Here is a 24,899-nt window from a genome sequence, read left to right as displayed (position 1 = left end):
TTATACAGGAGACCTACTTTCTCTTGCGCGCAAGTCTCCAGTCAGTATCATAATTATGCCAGCTTGTGATCTTGACTTCAAAGCTCTGATTTTGAAATTCTTTGGTGATCATGCTGTACAGTTACCTGAGTTGACCATGTTTGTTTAAAATTGGATATAAGATATGGTTACTATCAAACTTTTCCTATTTTTTTCTGAATATTGACTTTGACCTCTCACCCTGCTTACTGTAAATAAATTAGAATCATAAATTAAGGGGATAAGTTTTATCGTCTTATTCATACCTACCACCCTGCCAACTTTGCTTTTTATGTCACTTGTGGTAGCCGAGATAAGCCAACGTTTAAGTTTACCACATACACACAGACAACCAAAACACCATGGTATTACATACACTCACTTTGTTATAAATACAAGAGTCAAGATATTGTAAAACAACACAGTTCATGGCATGAAAATGATTACCGTAAACGAACTGAATATCAGTTAACACAATGTCAGTATAGTTCACTCTGTCAACACAGTGTTATTTTAATAAACGTTACTCTGGAAAGCTGATCAGCTCAGAACTTAATATTTCAGGCGTTGTGTGTGTTCGAGCAAATCCATATACGCTACACCACATCTGCTGGACAGATGCTTAACAGTACAATAATCCAACGCACGTCAGGCCTTGAGTGCATGCACGTTTTTTTTTCATTTTTTTTTTCCATACATATTAGAGTGGTTTTCTTTTGCAGAATTTTGCCAGAGGGAAGCACCATTGTTTTTCAGTGCGCCAAGTGCGTGCTGCACACGGGGCATCGGTTTATCGTCTCATTCGAATGACTAGACACTCAGTTTGATTTTTCACGTCAAACTTGGGATAAAGGGCGAGAGCGGGATTCGAACGCAGACCCTCACGGGCACTGTAATGGCAGATAACCGTCTGCCGCCTGGCCCCTCAAACTCCTGCGAAGTGTCAAAGGTCAGTCAGAAAAGGGCTGAACGTAAACATACTGCTATGGGACTACCACCTATGTATGTGTGTTGTGACACAGACTAAATAAGAATTTTAGGTCCGTGTCACTTGCGCTGTGCACGCGCGTGTGTGTTGTCTGTTTTTCTCCACGGACTTGTATGGCATAAAACAAGCCGTGGTTTTATCCGTTTTCGCGGTTCGTAGGTTTTCAGCCGTCAAAGTCTCGTGTGAGACATCAGGATCCAAGGCCAATAACTCTACATTAAATGAGATAAACGTTGCTCCTTCCGGTTATGGCAGACGAACCCCACATGAGATGACAGCTTGTCTAGGCTCCGCTTTGGTATCTTGAATGGTAGCCTCAGTTTGACAATTTAGCTCTCAATTTTTCCTATACAACTCTTCACCCAAAATGACAGATTACGACGAAGAGCAGAGAAACGAGATAGAAGCTCTTGAATCTATCTACCCAGAGGAAATAGAAAGTAAGTTGATCAGATATGACGAAGATTTCACTGATAGTAAATTGGGGTGAACGGTTTAATGATTGACGAGATTTACGGTTTTACTCTTTTTCGGGATCTTGTTCCAGTTAGATCTTTATATTAAAAAGTTACAGTATTAACGTGCATAATGGTGATCATTATTTTCCTGATGTAGCACTGTCGATTGTGCAACAGCAGCACCGGCGTGGAGATAGAAATTAATAGCTATCAATAGTATCATATCAGTAAATAAATATTTTTTGTCATCTTTCACCAAAAAGTTATCCATTTTATTGTATATATTCTTGCTGCTTTTCATGCTGTTTCCAGCAGTGAAAGATGCATTGAAATGATCATTCTTTTTCAGGGCAGTGAGTTAATTACTAAATTAGTGATGTATGAAGACTGTGATTGGCACCATAACTGAGTGGTTAAAGCACTGGACTTTCAGTCTGGGAGTCCTGGTTTTGAAACAGGGCTGTGTCTGGTGGGTTAAAGGTGGACTTTTTAGTTGTTGTAACACCAGGTCAACATAGGTGCAGACATGCTACTTTGCTAGTGTGTGAACCTCTGACATGCATGAGAAACATCAAATACACATTATATCAAATTCAAAGATCCCATAATCCATGTCAGTGTTTGGTCGGATAGGGAAATACAAACATGCATTCCAAGCATGCATACACCCCAAAAAAATGGAGTATGTGTTGTAGCCCGCAAATGCTGAAGAAAGAAAAAAAGAACCACAACTGCAAAAGTCTGCAGTTTTCATAAACTGAAAATTAAGAAAGCTTTGTGGAGATTTTGCATCTTCGGTTCAGAGAGAGTGTAAACTGGCAGTCTGGAAGTGTCTCAAAAGCATTTCTAATATCTTTAGAATTTGTATTTGTACAGAAGATGGCAGTATTAACTAGTACGCAGGCAGTATAGAATATGGTTAGAAAAGTGACCATAGAAATTAGAACCAGAACCTACTCAAACTCAAAACTAGTAATTTACATCTTCTGGCTCTGAGCCTATCTCTTTCCTGCTCAAGTGGAAAACTATGAAAGCTGACAAAGCTGACAATTCCAACTCCGATTGTTATGAAGGATCAGTATATGTGTGATCATGCATACAAATATTACTGAGTAATCATGTTCACAGAGTGGAATGTCTTAAAATTAAAGCTCTCTTGATGGAGATAGTGGGGATGTAACTGGGGCAAGACACTCTCCACTGTAATCAATTCTAGCCCAGATACTTAATAGGTGGAACAGAAGTTGCCTCTTCTGCTTTTGTAATGGTCATAGTCGGACACAACTGACTATCATACTTAGTAATAGTATTGTATGCACACACCACACCTTTTTGAGTGAATGAAACCTCAAATAAATTTTGAACCGGAAACACTACTTTAACATACACCTTATCTTGTTGATTAATGCAAGTGGACATTATATTTTATGGAAAATAGAATAGCACAGTGTAAAAAGAAAAGAAAAGAAAAAAAAAACCACTTGAAATTTAATGAACCTACAGCATCTATGTTTTTAGATGCCATTAAGAAAAGGGAATGCTGGAGAGCTTGAGCTGATATTTTAATTAAAACTTTTGGTGATGGAAATAGAAATCCTTGCCAGCGGACAAGGTGATTTAGTTTGTCTGACATGAGTAGAGTTTTATCTTATGGGTGGCTTTTGAGAGATATGCATTCAGCAGTGGCACTGTCTGCAGTGACGGTCACTCATTATCTACTCCGTTACTCACAGTATGGCTGACTGCTCCATTTCAGTCCTGCAAGATAGTCCTCGCCATGTTTTCAATGTGAAAGTGGCATCACAAGACCTGGAGGACAATTATCAAGACAGTGACAATGAAGTGAAAGGTATTATTTTGATTTATCTTGTACTTTTTATTACTAAATATTAGAAATCCATGTTGGTGGACACGTTTTATGAATGAAAATAGTCAGTGAACAAACAATCCTTGCAAATTCTGCAGATTTTGACAATGCCAGTGTGTGTTTGCATGTGAACATGTGTGTGTCTTGTAAAGTAGTGTATAATGATATACGTGTGGAATGTAAGTAGTAATGTATTTTCAAAAGGTCCTGTTGGTGTTAATACTGTTTTAACTTTCTTTTTTCAGGTCATGGTATAATTAGATGTTCTTGGTTCTTTGACTTGTTCACATATAATGTATCACTGTGAAGTCTATTGTGCAGTGTGTACATATATGTATATGTGCCTAAGTCCCCTGAGTAGGTAAGCTGTTGTGTGTCTTTTACGTACAACAGTATGTAACAGTCTACAATTATGCATCGAAAGCAGTAAAAGATACAGTGAAGTCTGAAAGGAGATAGGCCAACAGAATGGAGATTTTTTTCCCTGAAATTAAAATGGTTGACAGCGTCGTGAAATCTCTGGCTCATTAGAATTTATTTATTTATTATTATTTTTATTTTATTTGATTTTTTTTAGAATTTTCTGTGCCATTGTAATTTTCTTCTTCCAGTGAGTGACAACATTTCATTAAAGACTGTAAGTACATCTGCCTTGGTATTTACAGATAATCATAATGGATTCAACAGCATGTAAAACATGCTTTCTTTGTTCTTAGATAATAATTAATAGATTGAAAAAAAAAACAACCCCAAAAGATCTAAAGTATGCTTTTATGTGTAAAGTCCTTTGCACTTTTCAACATGTGACAACTCCACATACTGGTGAATGTCTGTCAGTCTTTCACTGAAAGTTTCAAGAACAAAACATGACTTGTAAGGCTGGGAACAGCAACACTTTGTTGTCGACTTTTGCTACTTATTTGCATGCTATGTATTCACTGAACAGGCTGCACTTCTTCAGATATGCAGCTTTCGGTCTGTAGTTAAGTTTACCAGCCAATAACGCAGCGTGTTAAAACTAATAAAAGGAGAATATGTTTTTTCCTACTCTCTCTGTTTCAGTTTCAGTTCTCAAGGAGGCGTCACTGCATTTGGACAAATCCATATATATATACACTACACCACATCTAATAATAATAATAATGGTATTTATAGAGTGCTGAATCTTGTGCAGAGACAAATCAAAGCCTGACCAGCAGCATAACCCAATGCACTGAGTCAGGCCTTGAGTGCATGTTTATATATATATATATATATATATATATATATATATATATATATATATATATATATATATATATATATATATATATATATATATATATATATATATATATATATATATATATCTGTGTGTGTGTGTGTGTACCTGTCTGAGTGGATTTTTTCTACAGAATTTTGCCAGAGAACAACACTCTTGTTGCCATGGGTTCTTTTTCAGTGCGCCAAGTGCGTGCTGCACACGGGACCTCGGTTTATTGTCTCATTGGAATGACTGGACGTTCAGTTTGATTTTCCAGTCAAACTTGGGAGAAAGGGCGAAAGGGGGATTCAAACCCACACCCTCACAGACTCTCTATATTGGCAGCTGAGCATCTTAACTATTTTGCCACCTTCCTCCTTTTTTTTTTCTTTTTTTTTCCTCAAAGCCTCACTAAGCGCGTTGGGTTACGCTGCTGGTCAGGCATCTGCTTAGCAGATGTGGTGTTGTGTATATGGATTTGTTTGAACGCAGTGACATCTCCATGAGTGACTGAATTGAACTGAATCTCTCTCTCTTCTCTCTCTCTCTCTCCCTCCCTGTATGTATACATGTATGTATGTATATGGACGGATGAATGTATGGATGTGTATGTATGTATGTAAACATGTTTGTATGTAAGTTGTGTCTAGTAATGTACCCAGTGCAGTTTCTGCACACTTTAAGAAGTTGAACTGGTAAGTATTGTGAGGGATGTGCTGAATGCAGTTTGCCTGAAGGTGTGGGATGTGTTTCAGTGAGATGCACGGTGCAGTTCACCTACACTTCCACTTACCCTGATGAGCCCCCCCTCATGGAGCTGGCCTCTACAGACGGCTTGGAAGAGGACCAGATAGAAATGATTCTGGACTTCTTAAAGGAAGAGGTTAGTCTGCCTGGGCCGTTTCATGGTTGCCGCTTAAGTACATACATGAAAACTGTACAGAAAAAGGGCAAGGAGACGGCTTTATCAGAGTTTATTGTTATATACCCCTATGGTTTGAGGTGTGAGTTTTGATATGCCTTACACAGACTTTTCTGTTCCTTTTCACAGTGCAGTGCTGTTCACATTAGTTATGTCAGTCCATGCTCTTGTTGATGTATGGGAACTCATTTACTGATCCATGTATGTGTGGGGGTCTTTTGGTATTCAGATTTTGAGAGAACAGAGCTGGATCAGTGGGTTTGTTTAGTGGCCAAACTGAGTGGCGTAAATCATGCGTGCACACAGGAGTGCACATGCATGCACAGACACACACACACACACACACACACACACACACACACCACACACACACACACACACACACACACACACACACACATAAGCCAAGGTTACAGTTACATGATTATCTGATAGCCTGATAAGGAGGAAATATGAATGAAGACCAACAAGGGCAAGAGAGGGGGGAAGACAGAGTGAAATAGTACTTAAATATGTAAAGCGTTCTTGGATGTGTCAGTGGAATTTTATGCCATCTCTTTAAATGCTTCAAAGTCATGCATGCATACTTGTACGTAACAGTTCGTTGTCCTTAAATGAGTTAAATATTTTTATGTATGTTAATGGGATTTTATATGATCTTTTTGGATTGTATTATTCTTATTCTTATTATTCTTGTTTTTGTTATTGTAATTATTATACAATAGTCATAATAGTATTTTTATGACTATTATTATTGTTGTTGCTGTTTTTGTCATTACTATTGTTGGGTTGGTTGATTCATTGATTGATTAATTCAGTGGTTGTTTAGCCTTTTTTTTTTTTTTAATTCGTTGATTTGTTCAGTTATTTATTCATCCATTTATTCATCTGATGGGCGCAACAGCTGAGTGGTTAAAGCGTTGGACTTTCAGTCTGAGGGCTCCGGGTAAGAATCTCGGTAACGGTGCCTGGTGGGTAAAGTGTGGAGATTTTTCAGATCTCCCAGGTCAACACATGTGCAGACTTACTTGTGCCTGAGCCCCCTCTTCATGTGTATACACAAGCAGAAGATCAAATGCACACATTAAAGATCCTGTAATCCATGTCAGCGTTAGGAGGGTTATGGAAACAAGAACATACCTAGCATGCACACCCTCGAAAATGGAGTATGGCTGCCTTCATGGCAGGGTAAAAATGGTCATACACGTAAAAGCCCACTCCTGTACATATGAGTGAGTGTGGGAGTTGCAGCCCACGAACGAAGAAGGAAAAGAATTTATTCATTATGTATTCTGTATTGCTTTAATTGTTATCCTTTCTTGACTATGTAAAATATTCTGGAATATGTCAGTGAAATTTAATGTCATATTTTCAGTTGCTTAAAGTTTGAACGTGTGCATTCAGTTTAAGTGTACATCTTTTTTGTTTGTTTGTTTTTTGTTTTGTTTTTTTGTTTTGTATTGTGAGCTATACAACCACATAACAGTGGAATGATTAAAACGTTGGACTTTCAGCTTGAGGGCCCAGGGTTCGAATCCTGGTCACAGCACCTGGTGGGGGTAAAGGGTGGAGGTTTTTCCGATCTTCCAGGTCAACAGATGTGCAGACCTACTAGTGTCTGAACCCCCTTCGTGTGTGTGTGTATGCATGCAGAAGGTGAAATATGCATGTTAAAGATCCCGTTATCCATTATCAGCATTTGGTTGGTTTAGGAAAAAAAAAACCCTTACCTGGCACCCCCCCTTGCTCTCGGAAAACAGGTGTGACTGCCTACATGGCAGAGGTAAAAACGGTTATACTCGTAAAAGCCAACTCATGCATGCAAGTGAGCGTGTGAGTTGTAGCGCAGGAATGAAGAAGAAGAACACTGATGTATTGTATTGTATTGTATTGTATTACTCTTTTTTGTCACAACAGATTTCTCTGTGTGAGATTCGGGCTGCTCTCACCAGGGAGAGCGTACTGCTACACTGAAAGTGCCACTTGTTTATTAAAAAAAAAAAAAAAAAAAAAAAAAAATTCTGCCTGCAATTTTATTTGTTTTCCTATCGAAGTGGGGGATTTTTCTACAGAATTTTGCCAGGAACAACTCTTTTGCATGCTACACATGGGCCGATGGTTTATCGTCTCATCTGAATGACTATTGGCATGGGTAGATGATTTTTGTGCAGTAATAGCTGTCGTTTTTATTTCCTTCCCTTGGTCAGTTGGTGTTTTAGGCAGAGAGCAACGTGGGCATGGCCATGGTGTTCACCATCATGTGGGTGTTGCAGGCACAGAGCAACATGGCCATGGTGTTCACCATCATGTGGGTGTTGCAGGCACAGAGCAACGTGGGCATGGCCATGGTGTTCACCATCATGTGGGTGTTGCAGGCAGAGAGCAACGTGGCCATGGTGTTCACCATCATGTGGGTGTTGCAGGCAGAGAGCAACATGGCCATGGCGTTCACCATCATGTGGGTGTTGCAGGCACAGAGCAACGTGGGCATGGTGTTCACCATCATGTGGTTGTTGCAGGCAGAGAGCAACGTGGGCATGGCCATGGTGTTCACCATCATGTGGGTGTTGCAGGCAGAGAGCAACGTGGGCATGAGTGTTCACCATCATGTGTGTGTTGCAGGCACAGAGCAACGTGGGCATAGTGTTCACCATCATGTGGTTGTTGCAGGCAGAGAGCAACGTGGGCATGGCCATGGTGTTCACCATCATCTCAGCACTGCAGGAAAAGCTGACGGTGCTGGTGGAGGACAGCAAGCGACTGGCGGAGGAGAGGAAGGTGCAAAAAGCCAGGGAGGAGGAGGAAGCAGCTCAGGTGGGGGGTGCTGTTTTGTGCAGTCATTGTCTCTCTCTCTCTCTCTCTTCTCTGTGTCTCTCTGTCTGTCAGGTGTGGGGTGCTGTTTTGTGCAGAGAGACAGAGAGAGAGAGTGAACGTGGGAATTGCAGCCCACTAACGAAGAAGAAGATAAACAGTTTTTTTTATTTAACAATTATATCTGTTCACTTTAATATATATTTTTTTCCTTTTCTTATTAATGTTTTACACAAACCTTGGATGAGGCTCTGGAGTCCTGATCAGCGGGCTGGGTTTAAGCAGCGATCAGGCATCCACTTTCTCTTTTATATTCTTTTCTTTTTAAAGCAGAGATGGTGTCGTTTATATTGATAGTGATATAGTGATCAGTCCACTCTCTTTAACACCCCCTTGAAACCAAAAAACTGAGAAACAAAACTTTGTATAATAGTCAGTGTTGTTGAATAATAACAACTATTTTTGCTTGATAGCCTGTAGTGGTATACAAAACTTTGTTTATCTATGGTCAGTAAAATTTAAACAGCTGATGATTGTTGTCAGAAGTGTGTACAATTGCTTGTTGTGATCAGAAACGGTTTGATGGCACGCGAGTCACCATCGAGTCCTTCATGGCCTGGAAAACCAAGTTCGATGCTGAGAGGAAGGAGCGCAAACGACTGGAAAAGGACAACGATCAGTTGACCAAGAAACCCTCAGGTGAGGCACGCGACGTGTTTCGCTGTGTTCCTTCCCTGTTCTTCTGTTGAAGGAAAATGTCCACTCTTGCGTTATTCCCTTCTCTCTACCTGTGTTATTGATAAGTACGTTAATTCTTCAAGTGGGAAGAGAATGTTAAAGAGAATGTTTGTATGATCTGTACTGTTAAAGGGATGTTTAGTTCTGTGCATGTTTGACAAGACCTGTGTGGCCATAACTGGGATAGCACTGTTGTTCACATGTAGATGAGACTTGTCCCTTTTAGCAGGGAATAGTGCTGTTGTTCACATGTAGATGAGACTTGTCCCTTTTAGCAAGGAATAGTGCTGTTGTTCACATGTGGATGAGACTTGTCCCTTTTAGCAGGGAATAGCACTATTGTTCACATGTGGATGAGACTTGTCCCTTTTAGCAGGGAATAGCACTATTGTTCACATGTGGATGAGACTTGTCCCTTTTAGCAGGGAATAGCACTATTGTTCACATGTGGATGAGACTTGTCCTTTTAGCAGGGAATAGCACTATTGTTCACATGTGGATGAGACTTGTCCCTTTTAGCAGGGAATAGCACTATTGTTCACATGTGGATGAGACTTGTCCCTTTTAGCAGGGAATAGTCACTGTTGTTCACATGTGATGAGACTTGTCCCTTTTAGCAGGGAATAGCACTATTGTTCACATGTGGATGAGACTTGTCCCTTTTAGCAGGGAATAGTGCTGTTGTTCACATGTGGATGAGACTTGTCCCTTTTAGCAGGGAATAGCACTATTGTTCACATGTGGATGAGACTTGTCCCTTTTAGCAGGGAATAGTGCTGTTGTTCACATGTGGATGAGACTTGTCCCTTTTAGCTCCCCACGCTTTCACTTGATCGGACCTCATGAGTTACAAGTGTGAGCAGTGCATTGCTGCTGCTGCTGCTGAAGGATCTCTGGAGCAGGCTTGATTTAGGTTTTTAAAGGGTTTTTGTTTTGTTTTTTAAGAATTTGTTAAAAAAAAAAAAAAAAAAGAAAGAAAAGAAAAAGAAAAGGGACACGCCAGTTTTAAGTCCTAAAATGCATTTGAACTTGACCCAAGTTTGTAATTTGGCTTCTGTATTACTGTTAACAGAAAAATATGCATCGTTTCTGTCAGTGATAAAGCACAGCTGCGAAATATTCTACCCGATTGTGAATTTAAAATGATATAATGATTTATGAAAAAAAAACCCACTTCATTTTTCTAATCTCCCAGGTCAATAGATAAGCAAACCTGCTAGTGCCGGAAACTGTATTTGTGTGTATACGCATACAGATGATCAAATATGCACATTAAAGATCCCATAATCCATGTCCGCATTTTGCGGCTTTTGGAAACAAATATATCCGGCATGCAGCCGCCTGAAAACAGATTATGAGTGCCTATATGGCTGGGGGTAAAAACGGTTATACAGGTAAAATACCACTGGTGTGTACAAGTGAACGTGGGAGTCGCAGCATCTGAACTAAGAAGAAGAATTTTGTGATTGAAAGCCTGTATGAACCCTGTCAGAAGATAGTCTGTTTGCGCAAAGCACAGGAACACACCTTGTCATGTTTATTATTAGATTGACAGAAGTGCTGTGATGAAAAGAACAGAAAGGTAGGTCTAGTACCCCCCTGAGAGCCGTCAGCACCTGTTCTCATGGGACTCGGATGTGAGTGGGTCCTTTCAGCTGCTTCCAGCTGGGTTAAAGTGAGCAGATCATGTGAAGGGACAAAGTCTAACTTTTACTCCTTAACTCATATCGTTCTGTGTCATATGTTCTTCTGACACACTTGCGTAGACATAGTGACTGCTGAACGAGAGATCATGTCTCAAGTCTTTCAGTGCTAGTGTACTGGAACCAGTTTCTTGTTTAAACTTTACTTCCTTTAACCTTCACCTCACTTTATGGGCCTCTTTTTATTTCTTTTAACTCCCTTTAACTTTCACCATTCTTTCTGGGGCTCTTAGACTCTTTTTTGTTTTTGAAAACCATAAAAAATCCATCTTTGTCCAATTACCACTGCTTTTGCTCTACACTCTATTGGCTTTGATTGAACAGAGAGAGAGTGCCCTGCAGTTTGTTGGAATTGCAGTAAAAGATACTTGCTGGAGGAGTGTAGAGGAATATCATCACATCTGTCACTGAAATTGGTAGCCAGCAGGGTAATAGCTGGATGGTAGACATAAATCAAGGCATCGTCTGCGTGCATGTGTGTGTGTGTGTGTGTGTGTGTGTGTGTGTGTGTGTACAGTACCATTGACTAAACAATAATACAAGTATAAATCAAAAATAGATAAGAAGTGAAAGTGTAGTTAGCACAAGGAGCTGGTGGACTGGTTTCTGATATCCACGGTACTTATACATCAGATCTTGATGTGCTGTGTGGTACGCATCAGGCTGAAGGTGGCAGATTGGTTAAGACACTTATCTGTGAATACAGTGTTTGGACGGTCTGGGTTTGAATCCTGGTCTCACCCCTTCTCCCAAGTCCTTTGATTGAGACAGTAAAGGTAGGTCCCATGGCAACATAAGTGTTGTCCTCTGACAAAATTACCCCTTCTCCCAAGTGTCAAGTCCTTTGAATGAGACAGTAAAGGTAGGTCCCATGGCAACATAAGTGTTGTCCTCTGACAAAATTACCCCTTCTCCCAAGTGTCAAGTCCTTTGAATGAGACAGTAAAGGTAGGTCCCATGGCAACATAAGTGTTGTCCTCTGACAAAATTACCCCTTCTCCCAAGTGTCAAGTCCTTTGAATGAGACAGTAAAGGTAGGTCCCATGGCAATATAAGTGTTGTCCTCTGACAAAATTACCCCTTCTCCCAAGTGTCAAGTCCTTTGAATGAGACAGTAAAGGTAGGTCCCATGGCAACATAAGTGTTGTCCTCTGACAAAATTACCCCTTCTCCCAAGTGTCAAGTCCTTTGAATGAGACAGTAAAGGTAAGTCCAATGGCAACATAAGTGTTGTCCTCTGACAGAATTCTGCTGAAGAAATCCTCTTTGATAGGTACACAAATATATATATGCATGCACTCAGTGCCTAAGATGTGAAGTAGCGAGTATGGATTTGTCTGTATGAAGTTATGACTCCTTGAGAAGCTGAAACCCTATACCAGTGGTTAGCTGGAGAGTTTCAGTTAATCATCAGCAGCTTGTACCTGCGCAAATTGCCACCGAAGGTGTTTGTAGAAATTGAAACGAAAAGAATCGTATCTTCAGCATTAATGTTCCAGCAGAGTTTTAGCATTTCAAAGAAACTGATATTTAAATTTGGCCAAACAGAGCAAACCATAGGCCTAGTTTGCATCAGTTTGACATGGTAAGTATATGTAAACACCAAACATGGAGTATAATACAAACTCCTCCTTTTTCCGACATTGTTTCAGGCAAGGAACTATTCATGACGGATGCCACGCTGAATGATTCAGACATCAGCTTTCTGCAAGCGGGTAAGTATAATGTCGACAGCATCTTGCAGATGCATTCGTGCTGAATGTGTGCAAGTGCTTGTGGGAGAGTGAGAGTGCACGTGTTTTAACAATGTGTTTATTTTGAACATGACATGGATAGAGATAAACAGGAGTGCGTGTGTGTGTGTGTTTGTCCAAGTGTAAGGTTTCTCCACTGTTGGTTAGTACCATCCACTTACACACCCCTTTGAATGTGCTTCTCTTCACTTTCCTTTTGCGCATCTTTCGCTTCGACAGCTGTCATGTCTCTTGTGTTCCAACTTGCGCAGTGGCAAGGTAGACGAGCATTTTGGAATCTTGACCCCACTGATGTTGACTGAACATTTAAGAAGTTCCAACCTTTTATTGTTTGGGATAATATAGAATCAAAGTATCTTTTTCTAGCTTAACATGCATGCCATGTAAATAATAAACAGAAATTTTACTTTTGATTGTGTGTGTGTGTTTCTCTCTCTATGTATATGCAATTTTTTCCATCAAAACACAATTTTGGGTGAGAAAGGGGGGGGGGGGGATCCTGTTATCATTGATTGAAAAGAATTGTGCCTTCGGAACTAACATCTTCATTAACAACAGAACCAATCTCTTGATACAGAAATAGAAAGAAAAAAGAAAAAAAAAAAAAAAAATTGACGTGTTGACGATTGTGCAGAGGGCGACAATGTGGAGGTGGATGAGTCATTGTTTGAAGACATGGATGACCTGGATCTGGATGAAGACCTGGATGACGAGGATGATGAAGATGATCCGGACTATGTACCTTGAGCTCTCGTATTGACTGTGAAACTGCTGTGTCTTTTCTTTTCTCTCGCTGCCAACAATTGTAATGTTTGTCTGCATTGGCATCCAGATATGTTGTAAATAAAAATTACCATTTTGATGTGCTTTAGTGGGTTTTTTTTTGGTGTGTGTGTGTGTGTGTGTGTGTGTGTTGTGGATGGTTTGTTCTGTTGTGATTAACAAAGGAAGAAAAGAAGAGGAGGATTCATTTGCACAGTATGCAGTTTTCATTTCAAAGAACACATTGTACAACACACACACACACACACACACACCATCCACAAACATCCACACACACACACAAACACACACTGTATACATCATAAGAACTGTAGACCTGCTTTTGCCTACAATTTCTCCATTCTACTGAAAAAACAACAACTAAGCAAATGATATGGAACTTATTCTAATATTTTGATGATTGCTGGATGAAATCTTACGCTTTACTTTTTTTGTATATTATTATTAATAACACATGCAGAACATCAAATATGCATATTCAAATTTAAAGGTCAGGTAAACAGATTATGGTCTTTGTCAGGTTAAGCCCTGAATAAACAAGCTCGGTGTGCATCTCCTACACACAAGCACAGAGGTATTATCCACACAGATTTATCACAGTTCAGTATGTGTCCACCACAACACACTGACTGCAGCCAAAGCAAGAGGTGCCATGGCCAAATCAGATGGTGGACTTCTGATTCAGTGTTCACCAGTGATCAGGGTTTGAGGCCCTCTTTCAGCATGGTGTTGTGTCCTTGGGGAAAGGCACTCTACTCCAACATTTTTCTCACTCCACCTAGGTGTATTGGGTACCTGACCTTCGTTGGGAAAGGTTATACTTTGGCCCCGCCTTCCTTTGCCAAGTCCTAGACAGAATGGACATTAAATCACTGCCCTGTTGGCCATAAAAGGCTATGTGATCATTAACCTTTCTTGTTTTTTTAAAAGCAAGAGATCATCATTTCATCCCAGAAGTACTCGCTCACTTTTGCCATCTCAGTTTGCTCAAATCAAATTAATAGCATATTGCTCACAACCCAGACGACTGCCAATACAGGCTTCAATACGTGATAAAGATAACTGATTTGTATAGATTTATATTTTTATGTTCACACACATGCATACTTTCACTTTTAGAGATGAGAGGCCAGTCTGGACTTGATTCTGCTGGAGGATCGCGAGAGTTTCTTTGCTTCAGTGTCAGTCAGCGTCATGTTTGGTGGTTATTTTATCCCTTTTTTTATCATGAATTTCGTGCAGCATGGTTAATAGTAAAACGAAAACACACCCGATTAGCATCACGTTTTGGACACTGAACCCAAAATGTGTGTGGGTTTTCTTTTCCTTCACCTGCGATGCGAATCCTTGTGTACGCTTTTTCGACTGCTATGTGCCTTTTCTTAACTCTGAAAATGTCAAAAGACGCTGCCTAATTGATTCCGAAAATATCTTCGCGAAAATGAACGGCACACGTTTTGTCAGGGCCTAGTTAAGTTACAGCATGATCCATAACTAATCACTTACAAACATTGGCATTCTTCTTCTTCTTCCGTTAATGTTCAGCGGTCATAACTTTGACCATTACTAACATTTTGGGTAGGGGGGGGGGGGGGGGGCATGCAGGGTATGTTCTTGTTTCCATAACCCACAGAACGCTGACATGAATTACAGGATCTTTAACGTGCGTATTTGATCTTCTGCTTGCGTATACACACGAAGGGGGTTCAGGCACTGGCAGGTCTGCACATATGTTGACCTGGGAGATCGTAAAAATCTTACCCTTTACTCACCAGGCGCCGTCACCGTGATTCGAACACGGGACCCTCAGATTGAAAGTCCAACGCTTTAACCATTCAGCTATTGCGCCCGTTCATTCCAAACCAACAACACGCAGATTTCTTCAAAGTGGAACCGTCTCTCTGTGGCCCTTCCAAACCACAGAAGAGTGGCCCTTCCAAACCACAGAAGAGTGTACAACATGCTAGACGTTACCTTCATGGCCTGGAAGAATTTTTTTTTCAAGCAACTGGTCTGCGGAAACCCCCCAATATGTGGCAAAATAATCAACGTGTTTATTGTGGCCGGCTACACAACAGAAGAAGAAGAAGAAGAGGTCTTTCCCCACCTACTTTTTGCGGTAAACCTGTTGTGGCAGCCGAGTAAGCTTATGTGTGTGTGTGCCTGCGTACGTGTGTGTGCCAAGTTACACATGCTGATGTAGCGTAGCACATAGTTATGGATGAGTGCGCGCGCTTTGATACCTCTTTGAAACTGAAACTAGCATGGCTTATTACACTCTTTAGCGCAAAAGAGCTACGTCCAAGGGAGTTAGATAGGTAAAAGAAACGAAAGTTAGACAAATTAATAAATTGCAGATGTTCGATCAGGAGGCTTATCCTTACACATTGTTATTTTCATGCACTTTTGAAGAGACTGGAACAGCCAAAAAGTGGTCACTTTTTGAACGATATCAGCATTTGCCTCGGTCTGGACTGGAGGCCGAGGGAATTCCCCCGGGTGCATCATGAAGAAGAAGGCACTGGCCTAACTTATTCGTGGTGCATGCAAAAGTTGAGGTGAGATTAAGCATTATAAACTTGTGTGAGGTGAGGTGACTGATTTGAACCTTGGTAATCTATTTTAGTATCCTAGCAAACTTTTTCATATTCATGACTGATTTCCATCTTTATTTTTTCATTAACTCCAAGTCCAAATACCATCATTCAGTGATCGAGCAATGGCTGACTTGTTCAGTTGTGGGTTGTATTTTATTAGATATTATATTTATATATGTATTTAATCTTATGATTGCGACTGAATGCCAATATCGTGCAGTTCAAATGAAATCTAGAGAAGATTCACAGATCAATGAACTGATTGAACGTAAACGTGCACATAATTTATGTAATTTGGTTCAATAAAAACACTGACGTTTTTACGGTTTTATAATTAAAGTTTTTATTTTTTAATAATTGAAAAAAAAGAAAAGGAAATATGAATCAGAAATCTTTATGCTGTGGGTCAATACCCATCGTTTTTAAAACTAACTCTTGATTAGAAAGACGAAATACACGCTACATGCCTTCCTTACATGACTGTTTACAAACTGCACGTAGTAAATAAACTACCTCACAAAAAGTCACATAAGTGTTACGTCATGTTGCGCAATCGCTTGCAATCGAGTACAATTTCAAAGGAGGTGAAAATCGGAGCATAAAGTAAGTAATTTTCATGAAATGTGCCGCTTAGAACCAAATTATTGAAAAGCTTCTCGTTAAGTACTATATATAAATGCATCAGGCAGCCTCGAAAAGGAACAATTTAACGTTAGCATGAGAAATTGATTTGTTAGCACAGTCACAGTTACTAGTTCAAGTTGTCCAGAAGAAATACTGCAGATGAAGAATGAAATGAAGAAGCCAAAAAGAATGTTATTTGGTACCCAACCCAGATTTCAGTTGCTATTAAGTATCAGTCTATTCACAGTTTTACTATATATGTAGACAGACAGACATTAGGTGTGAACAGTAAAATTCTATATAAAAAAAAGAAGAAGAAAAAAAAAGAACCCCCCCCCCCCACCCCCCCCCCATATATATATATATATATATATATATTCAAGTTCTATGAAATTTATATTGACTCAAGCTGTATGAAATTTTATTCTCGCTACTCAATGGTACTCAAGGGTACTAACAAGTATATAGGGGCTAATTAATTGGACCTCCTTTTCCCCCCCCCCCCCCCAATGTTTTTGTAAGTCCTTTGGTGGTTTGCTATGTATATAGGCTAACATCAGACACATGTTCTTGTAAATTATAGATTATCTTTTGTCAGTGTAAAAAGCAAAATAAAAACAAAAAACACCAGTAGAACATTAACCAAACATTCCTCTTTGTTGTTGTTGTACAGTGGCTTGGGATTGGTGAAGAGACAGGCTCAACAGATTACACATGATTTTGTTGCAAGATGTTGACAAGTCACCATATGACTGAAACAAAGACCTTAGAGCACACACACACACACACACACACACACACACACACACACACACACACACACACACACACACACACAGAGACATATATGTATGTATGTATGCATGTATATATATATATATATATATATATATATATATGTACAATTTACACTTAATGTGTTGTATAAATTATATATATATATATATATATATATATATATATATATATATATATATATATATATAATTTATACAACACATTAAGTGTAAATTGTATGCATAATGCACACACACTGAAATACACACACACATTCGCACATATTCACAGACACTCAAATACATACACATACGCATGCATGCATGCACACACACACACACACACACACACACACACACACACACACACACACACACACACACACACACACACACATAGTGGCAGAGAGAACACAAAATACAATGCACATGATTATTGCGTATCTGTCCAATACTGGGCGTTGTGGAAAGTTGAGCAACGCTCTGCTGACTATGATGAAGAAAAAATGACCATTGTATATTTGCAGATCCATCTCTGTGAAGGATATATACAGTCTTCTGAGAGATTTTTATTTTCATTTTTCCCAGCCAGTCTGCCAGGTAAATATCTTTCCACAGGAATGGCTGAGAAAGGGAAGGGAAAGTGGGGGGAGGGGCAGGGGAGACCAGTCAGTCAGTCTGCCAGGTAAGTATCTTTCCACAGGAATGGGTGAGAAAGGGAAGGGAAAGTGGGGGGAGGGGCAGGGGAGACCAGTCAGTCAGTGTGCCAGGTAAGTATCTTTCCACAGGAATGGGTGAGAAAGGGAAGGGAAAGTGGGGGGAGGGGCAGGGGAGACCAGTCAGTCAGTCTGCCAGGTAAGTATCTTTCCACAGGAATGGCTGAGAAAGGGAAGGGAAAGTGGGGGGAGGGGCAGGGGAGACCAGTCAGTCTGCCAGGTAAATATCTTTCCACAGGAATGGGTGAGAAAGGGTAGGGAAAGTGGGGGGAGGGGCAGGGGAGACCAGTCAGTCTGCCAGGTAAATATCTTTCCACAGGAATGGGTGAGAAAGGGAAGGGAAAGTTGGGGGAGTGGCAGGGGAGACCAGTCAGCCTGCCAGGTAAATTTATCTTTTTACTCTGTGTGTGTGTGTGTGTGTGTGTGTGATTGACAGGCACACACATGTTCACGATTGTGCTCACATATGCTATCTCTCTCTCTCTCCCTCCCTCTCATTGCAAAATGCAATGCACATCATCAGTGTCTGGCCACCAGCACCAGGCTGAGTGAAGAGTAATGCTGTGCTGTGCTTACTTAGATATTTATTATCATTATTGTTTTTCTGTTTTATTTATTCATTCATTTCTTCTTCTTACTTCTTCTTGTTTTGTTTTTTTCTTCACTTTTTTCGCATTTTATTTTATTTCATTTTCTATGTGCTTTTTTGTTGTTGCTATCTGTTTATTCATTTATTCATCAGTTTAATGATTTATACATTTATTTGTTTATGCACTTTTTTTTCTTCTTTTTCTTTTTTCCTCAAGGCCTGACTAAGTGTGTTGAGTTATACAGCTGGCCAGGCATCTGCTTAACAGAATGATGTAAGGGGCTTTGAGCAGCATTAGTACTGGATATATTGCGTCATAGAAAAGTTATGAATTATTATTATTATTGGTAGATGTGGCATAGCGTATATGGATTTGTCGGAATGTAGTGATGGCTTCTTGAGTTACTGAACTGAACTGAACTGAACTGTGCTGTTGAATGATGACAGAAAGACCTGATCATTGTGTGCCCACTGTGCAGATCCATCTTTCTATGGTTTGGAGAAACGTGGTGGAAACGGCCGATCCTTTTCATACTGTGTCCGTGTCTGTCATCCAGGTAAGCAGATTTGTTTTTTGTTGGATTATATTATTAATAATAGTTAAAAATAAATGAGATGGGAAATTTAAAAAAAAAAAAAAAAAAGGCTTAAACGGCACAAACTCCCAATATGATGGACTCAAAGCTCCTCACATAAAACGATACATGTGTATAATAGTGTAATACACCACACAACAATAGTAATAATAATGGCATTGATATAGCGCTGAATCTTGTGCAGAGACAAATCAAAGCGCTTTCGCACCAGTCATTCACACGCATGCATAACACTAAAACTGGAGAAACTGAAGTTGAGGAAGAGGCAGGCAAGGGAGGCTATTTTGGGAAGAGGTGGGTTTTAAGGCCAGACTTGAAAGAGCTGAGTGTGGAGACTTGACAAAGCGAAAGAGGAAATTCATTCCAGTCGCAAGGTCCAGAGACAGAGAAAGAATGGCGGCCAACAGTTGAGTGTGTGAATCCGGATATGCGTAAACAGAGTGGATCCAAAGCCGATCATAGTGAGCGAAATGGAGTGTAGAGGTGAAGGCAGCCACAGAGATAGGAAGGGGCAGTTTTGTGAATGCATCTATAACATAGTGCTGATCATGTACTTTATTCGGTGTGAGACAACAGCACATGAAGACTCCCCCCCCCCCCGGTGGCATGGTGATTTGCGGGCCTGCAGCTTCACTTAGGTTGCTACAGGGCCTTGGGCCTGAAGGCCGGAGTGCAGCTCAGCATGCAGCTGCACCTTAACCGTTAGGGCCAAAATTCTTTTCCCCTCCTTTCCTCTCTCTCCCTCTCCACGCTGTGCACCTCCCCACATGTCAATAATAGCTGTACTGACGGCTGATGGACATTGCAGGAAGAAGAGAAGAAGGGATAAGAATGCAGAAATGAATAATCACAAAAAAAGCACAAAATATGCCCTGCACATATCCCACCCCCCGCCACACACACACACGCACATGCATATGCATGCACACACACAGTAAACACCCACCCACAAGCACACACACTACGTGAAAACTTCGTGCGGGGTGGGGGTGGCGGTGGGGCACACAAAAGGAGTGTAGAGGGTGGGAGGAGACAGACAAATGACTGTTCTTTGTCACCTCCACATACCATTTTGAAAAAGTACGTTATAGTTCCATTTCAAAAGAGGACAGAATTTATAGTGACAGAGTTCCAGGGGAAGAGAATACTGAAAAGCCCTTTTTACCAAATCAAGAGCTGGTTGGGGGAAAGGGGGTAGGAGGATGGTTGGGGATTGGAGGGGGGAGAGAGAGGTGAACAGAGATGAAGGTGGGGAGTGTGGGAATCCTCTTCCTCTTCTTCTGTGTTCGTGGGCTGCAACTCCCACGTTCCCTCGTATGTACACGAGTGGGCTTTTATGTGTATGACCCGTTTGTTTTTACCCTGCCATGTGGGCAGCCATACTCTGCTTTTGGGGGTGTGCATGCTGGGTATGTTCTTGTTTCCATAACCCACCGAATGCTGACATGGATTACAGGATCTTTAACATGAGTATTTGATATTCTGCTGGCAGTATACACATGAAGGGGGTTCAGGCACTAGCAGGTCTGCACATAATTTTTTATGTTGACCTGGGAGATCAGAAAAATCTCCACCCTTTACCCAACAGGCGCTGTCACCACCAAGATTCGAACTCAGGGCCCTCAAATTAAAACTCCCAGGCTTTAACCTCTCGGTTATTGTGTGGGTATAATCATCAAACACTTGTGAAACTGTCGGTTCCATTGTCAGGGAATCAACTTGTGCTCCACATGAACACCCATGCACTAATGTGATTTGCATGGAAAATCAGCACACATACACACACACACACACACACACACACACACACAGACACACGGATTGTGGACCTGAGAGGGTGAGGAATAAGATGGGACATTGCTTTGAGATTGGGGCATCAGTCAGGATAATGTTTGAAGGTATCATTACGCTTTTCTTGGAAACAGTCCCTCCCCATCCCCCCCCCTCCCCCCCCCCCCAAACCCCCTATTTTTTTCAGGGAATGATGTCACACTCCAGAGATTACTCAAAAGTGCCAGGGAGATTGTCATCCATTTTCAATGTCAGAACTACAAAAAATCCTTTGCTGCCTTAGAAAAAAAGAAAAAAGACATTATGTTGTTTTAGTTTGGATTTTTGGTCACAGTGGCATTGACAACATGGTTATTGACTGACTTGCCAAGAATTTCGTAGCCAAAACATTTTTGATGCATCCGTAAAATTTAGTTTCAAAGGCTTAAAGAAATTTGATCTTTTTGTACCTTGAGGACAAAATAACAATACATAATGGCGAATCGTAACTTCAGTCCAGCAGCATAAAAGGAAACAAGCATGTGTTATAGTGTGTCAAACACTAACAAATATCAATGTAAAATGTGCCAATGATAAATTGAAATATAAGAAAGATATGATAACAGAATGATACTCAGAGCTTAGACCCATAATAAAGATGAATATAATAATAAAACAACAACAACAACAACAAAACCCAAACAAAAACAACAACCCCAACTCAGATCTTAAATCTATAATAAATCATAAGAAAAATAGAATGATAATGTATTAATACTCAGATCTTAAACCCATTGTTGAATTGTAAACATGTGTGATGGTGTGGCAAGGTGGTTTGTTATTTATCTCCCTTTACAGGGAGCTTCTTTGTTATCATTCAGTAGAATTATATTTCTTAGCTAAAAGTATAACGATATCGTTAGACCAGAAATATAATCGTATTGAATTCCAATAACATAAAAACTATAATTCCATTTATTAGGAAATGTTTATAATTTAACAAATTGATGAGAAAGAATAAGGCTGCCTGTGAAGGGAGGTAAATAATTTGTGACCAATTTACCTTTAACTTCTAACCTTCAGTGAGTCACAAAAGTAGTCTGCTAAGCTGGCTGTATGAAGATTGTAGCCAAGTGGGTTACATATGTGGAAGACTCACGTGAACTGACAGCACAGTCTGTCAGGTCTGCACAAACCTAACATATTCTCATCCATCTGGTGTGGGAAGTATCACTGTTCTCAGCAGGTTGCATGCAGGTCGGTCTTTTCTCTACTCATTTTTAATGCCTGGTATGTGCTGAAACACTACTGTGTGAGGGGCCTCTCGCTATTAAACATATGCTAATCACTGGGCATAAAATTCATCTTTGCCATTTGTGTGTCTGCTGAGGATGGGGTTCTGTTCTGTGTGTGTGTGCACGTGTTGTGTCAAAATGGTTTTTTGATCTTACTTTTGTAATAAAAAACACACACACCCAAAACAACAACAACAAAAAAACAGTGACTGTTTATTGACTTCTAATATTATTAGGCACACACCCTTTCATCATACTGGTTTCATGAGACCCTTTCCATTGAACTATGGTCTGACACTATATTTTCAGTTCATTAACAAAGACTTTAAGATTTTTTTTAAAATTTCAATTTACATTAACTAAGCAAAGCAGGGTCTGGAATATATTATGCCCTTTTTTTTTTTTTTTTTTTTTTTTTTTTACTTTGTATTTTGATCAAGACTAGATTTTGATTCTTTGTCAATATTTTTACTTGTGACAGAATCTTCCTTCCAAGATTGGGCCCATTGCGGCCAGCTGGTCTACAAAAAAAAACACAGATTGAATGGGACATAAATAGCGTGGTTATCTTCAAAATGCTGTGTTTGTCCTCCAGTCAGAAATGATTTTCTTTGTGTTTTTTACAGGCCAATGGACATGGAAGGTTCATCAAATGGCCACAGTTCCCAAAACAAGCAGTCTTTTAGCTTTGTGGGTCAATTGATTTTGAAAGAGATAAAAGCATTGTCAACCCAAGTGGAAGAGCTAGATAGAAAGCAAGGGGAATTCCAAGCCTCGACTTTGAAAGAGATAAAAGCATTGTCAACCCAAATGGAAGAGCTAGATAGAAAGCAAGGGGAATTCCAAGCCTCGATTTTGAAAGAGATAAAAGCATTGTCAACCCAAGTGGAAGAGCGAGATAGAAAGCAAGGGGAATTCCAAGCCTCGATTTTGAAAGAGATAAAAGCATTGTCAACCCAAGTGGAAGGGCGAGATAGAAAGCTAGGGGAACTCCAAGCCAGTCTGAAGGAGATGTCGGCTAATACGGGTCAACCTCCAAGCCAGTACAACATTAATGGGTCAATTCATCAGATTCAATCTTGTGCAGGTGAGTTTTATTTTAAGAATACTTTATTCATATATGAAAGAAAAAAGTGTATAAGACTTTCACAATATGTTGTTCATTTAATGAAAGACTGGTTTTTTCCTCTCACAAGGGGATTATAGATCTTTCCAGTTATGAGATATATGCCTCTGTTAAATAACTTGTTAGCCATTTTAACAAGTTATTTGACAAAGGCAGGTTTGTGGAAAGAATGTATTATTCTCCTTATGCTTAAGGAAATTTTTGTTTTCGTTATTTGAAATATTATTTTCTATGAAACTGTGTTTTAGTTATAGATGTAATGATTTTTTAGCAAGTAAAGGAAAACTGGCTGCACTCATCGTTTAAGTCTAAGATGTACAAACTGAATTTGAACTTGATTGTTTTTTTGAAACTGATGCAAAGATCCAACCTGGATCAGAAATATGGGGCCAGGTAATGCTGCATCAGTGGTAGAGTGTTCACTTATTCGTCTTAAAAAACTGTCTTGATGTGAGTACAAGAAAACCAGATGATTTTGTTCATGACAAACTACATAGATTTCCTCAATCTATCAATTCTTCCATCTGTTCCAGACTTTCAACGTATTTTATTATAATTTTTTTTTTTAAATAAAAAAAAATCAAGAGTTCTAGAGTATATATAACTTTCTTTTTCAAAACATCAACCAATAACTCATTTTGGATGGGTGAGTGGGTACATAATTTCACAGGAATTTTCCAGTCACATTCAAATCAAGATGCTATTCGTGAAGAAATTACTAATCAAGACAGAGTCAAGCCAGAAGTTGACCCCGAACAATAGATGGATGATGTTTTTGAAAATTACACCTCTCAAAGTATTCTTATAGCAGACATTCAGGGCCCCAAAACTAGTAAAGTGGCTCAAGTGGCTGGTGTCAATGGACGGGCGCAATAGTCAAGTGGTTAAAGCGTTGGACTGTCAGTTTGAGGGTCCTGGGTTCGAATCACGGTGACGGCGCCTGGTGGGTAAAGGGTGGAGATTTTTACGATCTCCCAGGTCAACATATGTGCAGACCTGCTAGTGCCTGAACCCCCTTCGTGTGTATATGCAAGCAGAACATCAAATACGCACGTTAAAGATCCTGTAATCCATGTCCACTCGGCTGTTGTGCCCGTCGGTCTCACCTTTTCTCCCAAATTTGACTGGAAAATACACTGAGTGTCTAGTCATTCGGATGAGACGATGAATCGAGATCCCATGCACAGCTCACTCTTGGTGCACTGTAAAAGAACCCATGGCAACATCAGTGTTGTCCTCTGGCAAAAATTCTGTTGGAAGAAATCTACTCTGATATACTAACATATATGCAGGCACTCAAGGCCTGATTGGCGTGTTGGGTTATGCTGCTGGTCAGGCATCTGCCTGGCATATGTGGTGTAGTGTATATGTATTTGTCTGAATGCAGTTACGCCTGCTTCAGAAACTGAAATTGAAACTTTCTCACTCCTGTCAAGTGGAGTGATGGTCTAGAGGTAATGCGTCCGCCTAGGAAGTGAGAGAATCTGAGTGTGCTGGTTCGAATCACGGCTCAGCCGTCGATATT

The 24,899-nt window shown here is 40.1% G+C and overlaps 1 protein-coding gene and 1 long non-coding RNA gene across 2 annotated transcripts in view; both read left to right on the top strand.

The window, feature by feature from the left end:
• Positions 1-1,230: 1,230 nt before the first annotated feature.
• On the top strand, positions 1,231-13,364 carry LOC143297885 (RWD domain-containing protein 1-like). Its single transcript, XM_076610412.1, has 7 exons — positions 1,231-1,446; positions 3,221-3,313; positions 5,330-5,457; positions 8,167-8,310; positions 8,880-9,006; positions 12,401-12,463; positions 13,137-13,364. The coding sequence occupies exons 1-7, from the start codon at positions 1,374-1,376 to the stop codon at positions 13,247-13,249; spliced, it is 741 nt and encodes a 246-aa protein (XP_076466527.1). The 5' UTR covers positions 1,231-1,373; the 3' UTR covers positions 13,250-13,364.
• Positions 13,365-15,772: 2,408 nt separating this feature from the next.
• LOC143297943 (uncharacterized) overlaps positions 15,773-24,899 on the top strand; it is a 9,677-nt gene continuing 550 nt past the window's right edge. The window contains exons 1-4 of the long non-coding RNA XR_013057327.1: positions 15,773-15,843; positions 17,810-17,882; positions 19,067-19,144; positions 22,875-23,335. This is a non-coding gene — a long non-coding RNA (uncharacterized LOC143297943). The remainder of the gene's footprint in view (positions 15,844-17,809; positions 17,883-19,066; positions 19,145-22,874; positions 23,336-24,899) is intronic.

This window comes from Babylonia areolata, chromosome 23, assembly GCF_041734735.1.
Source record: "Babylonia areolata isolate BAREFJ2019XMU chromosome 23, ASM4173473v1, whole genome shotgun sequence".
Taxonomy (NCBI): Eukaryota; Metazoa; Mollusca; class Gastropoda; order Neogastropoda; family Buccinidae; genus Babylonia; species Babylonia areolata.
The sequence above is the reverse complement of the archived record's forward strand: the minus strand, read 5'-3'. Positions and strand labels throughout refer to the sequence as shown.

Excerpts from the sequence above, each read along its gene's own strand:
- LOC143297885 (XM_076610412.1), top strand. The coding sequence starts at position 1,374 with ATGACAGATTACGACGAAGAGCAGAGAAACGAGATAGAAGCTCTTGAA. Across the intron at positions 3,314-5,329 it reads CAGTGACAATGAAGTGAAAG|TGAGATGCACGGTGCAGTTC; the intron begins GTATTATTTTGA and ends GATGTGTTTCAG. Across the intron at positions 8,311-8,879 it reads AGGAGGAGGAAGCAGCTCAG|AAACGGTTTGATGGCACGCG; the intron begins GTGGGGGGTGCT and ends TGTTGTGATCAG.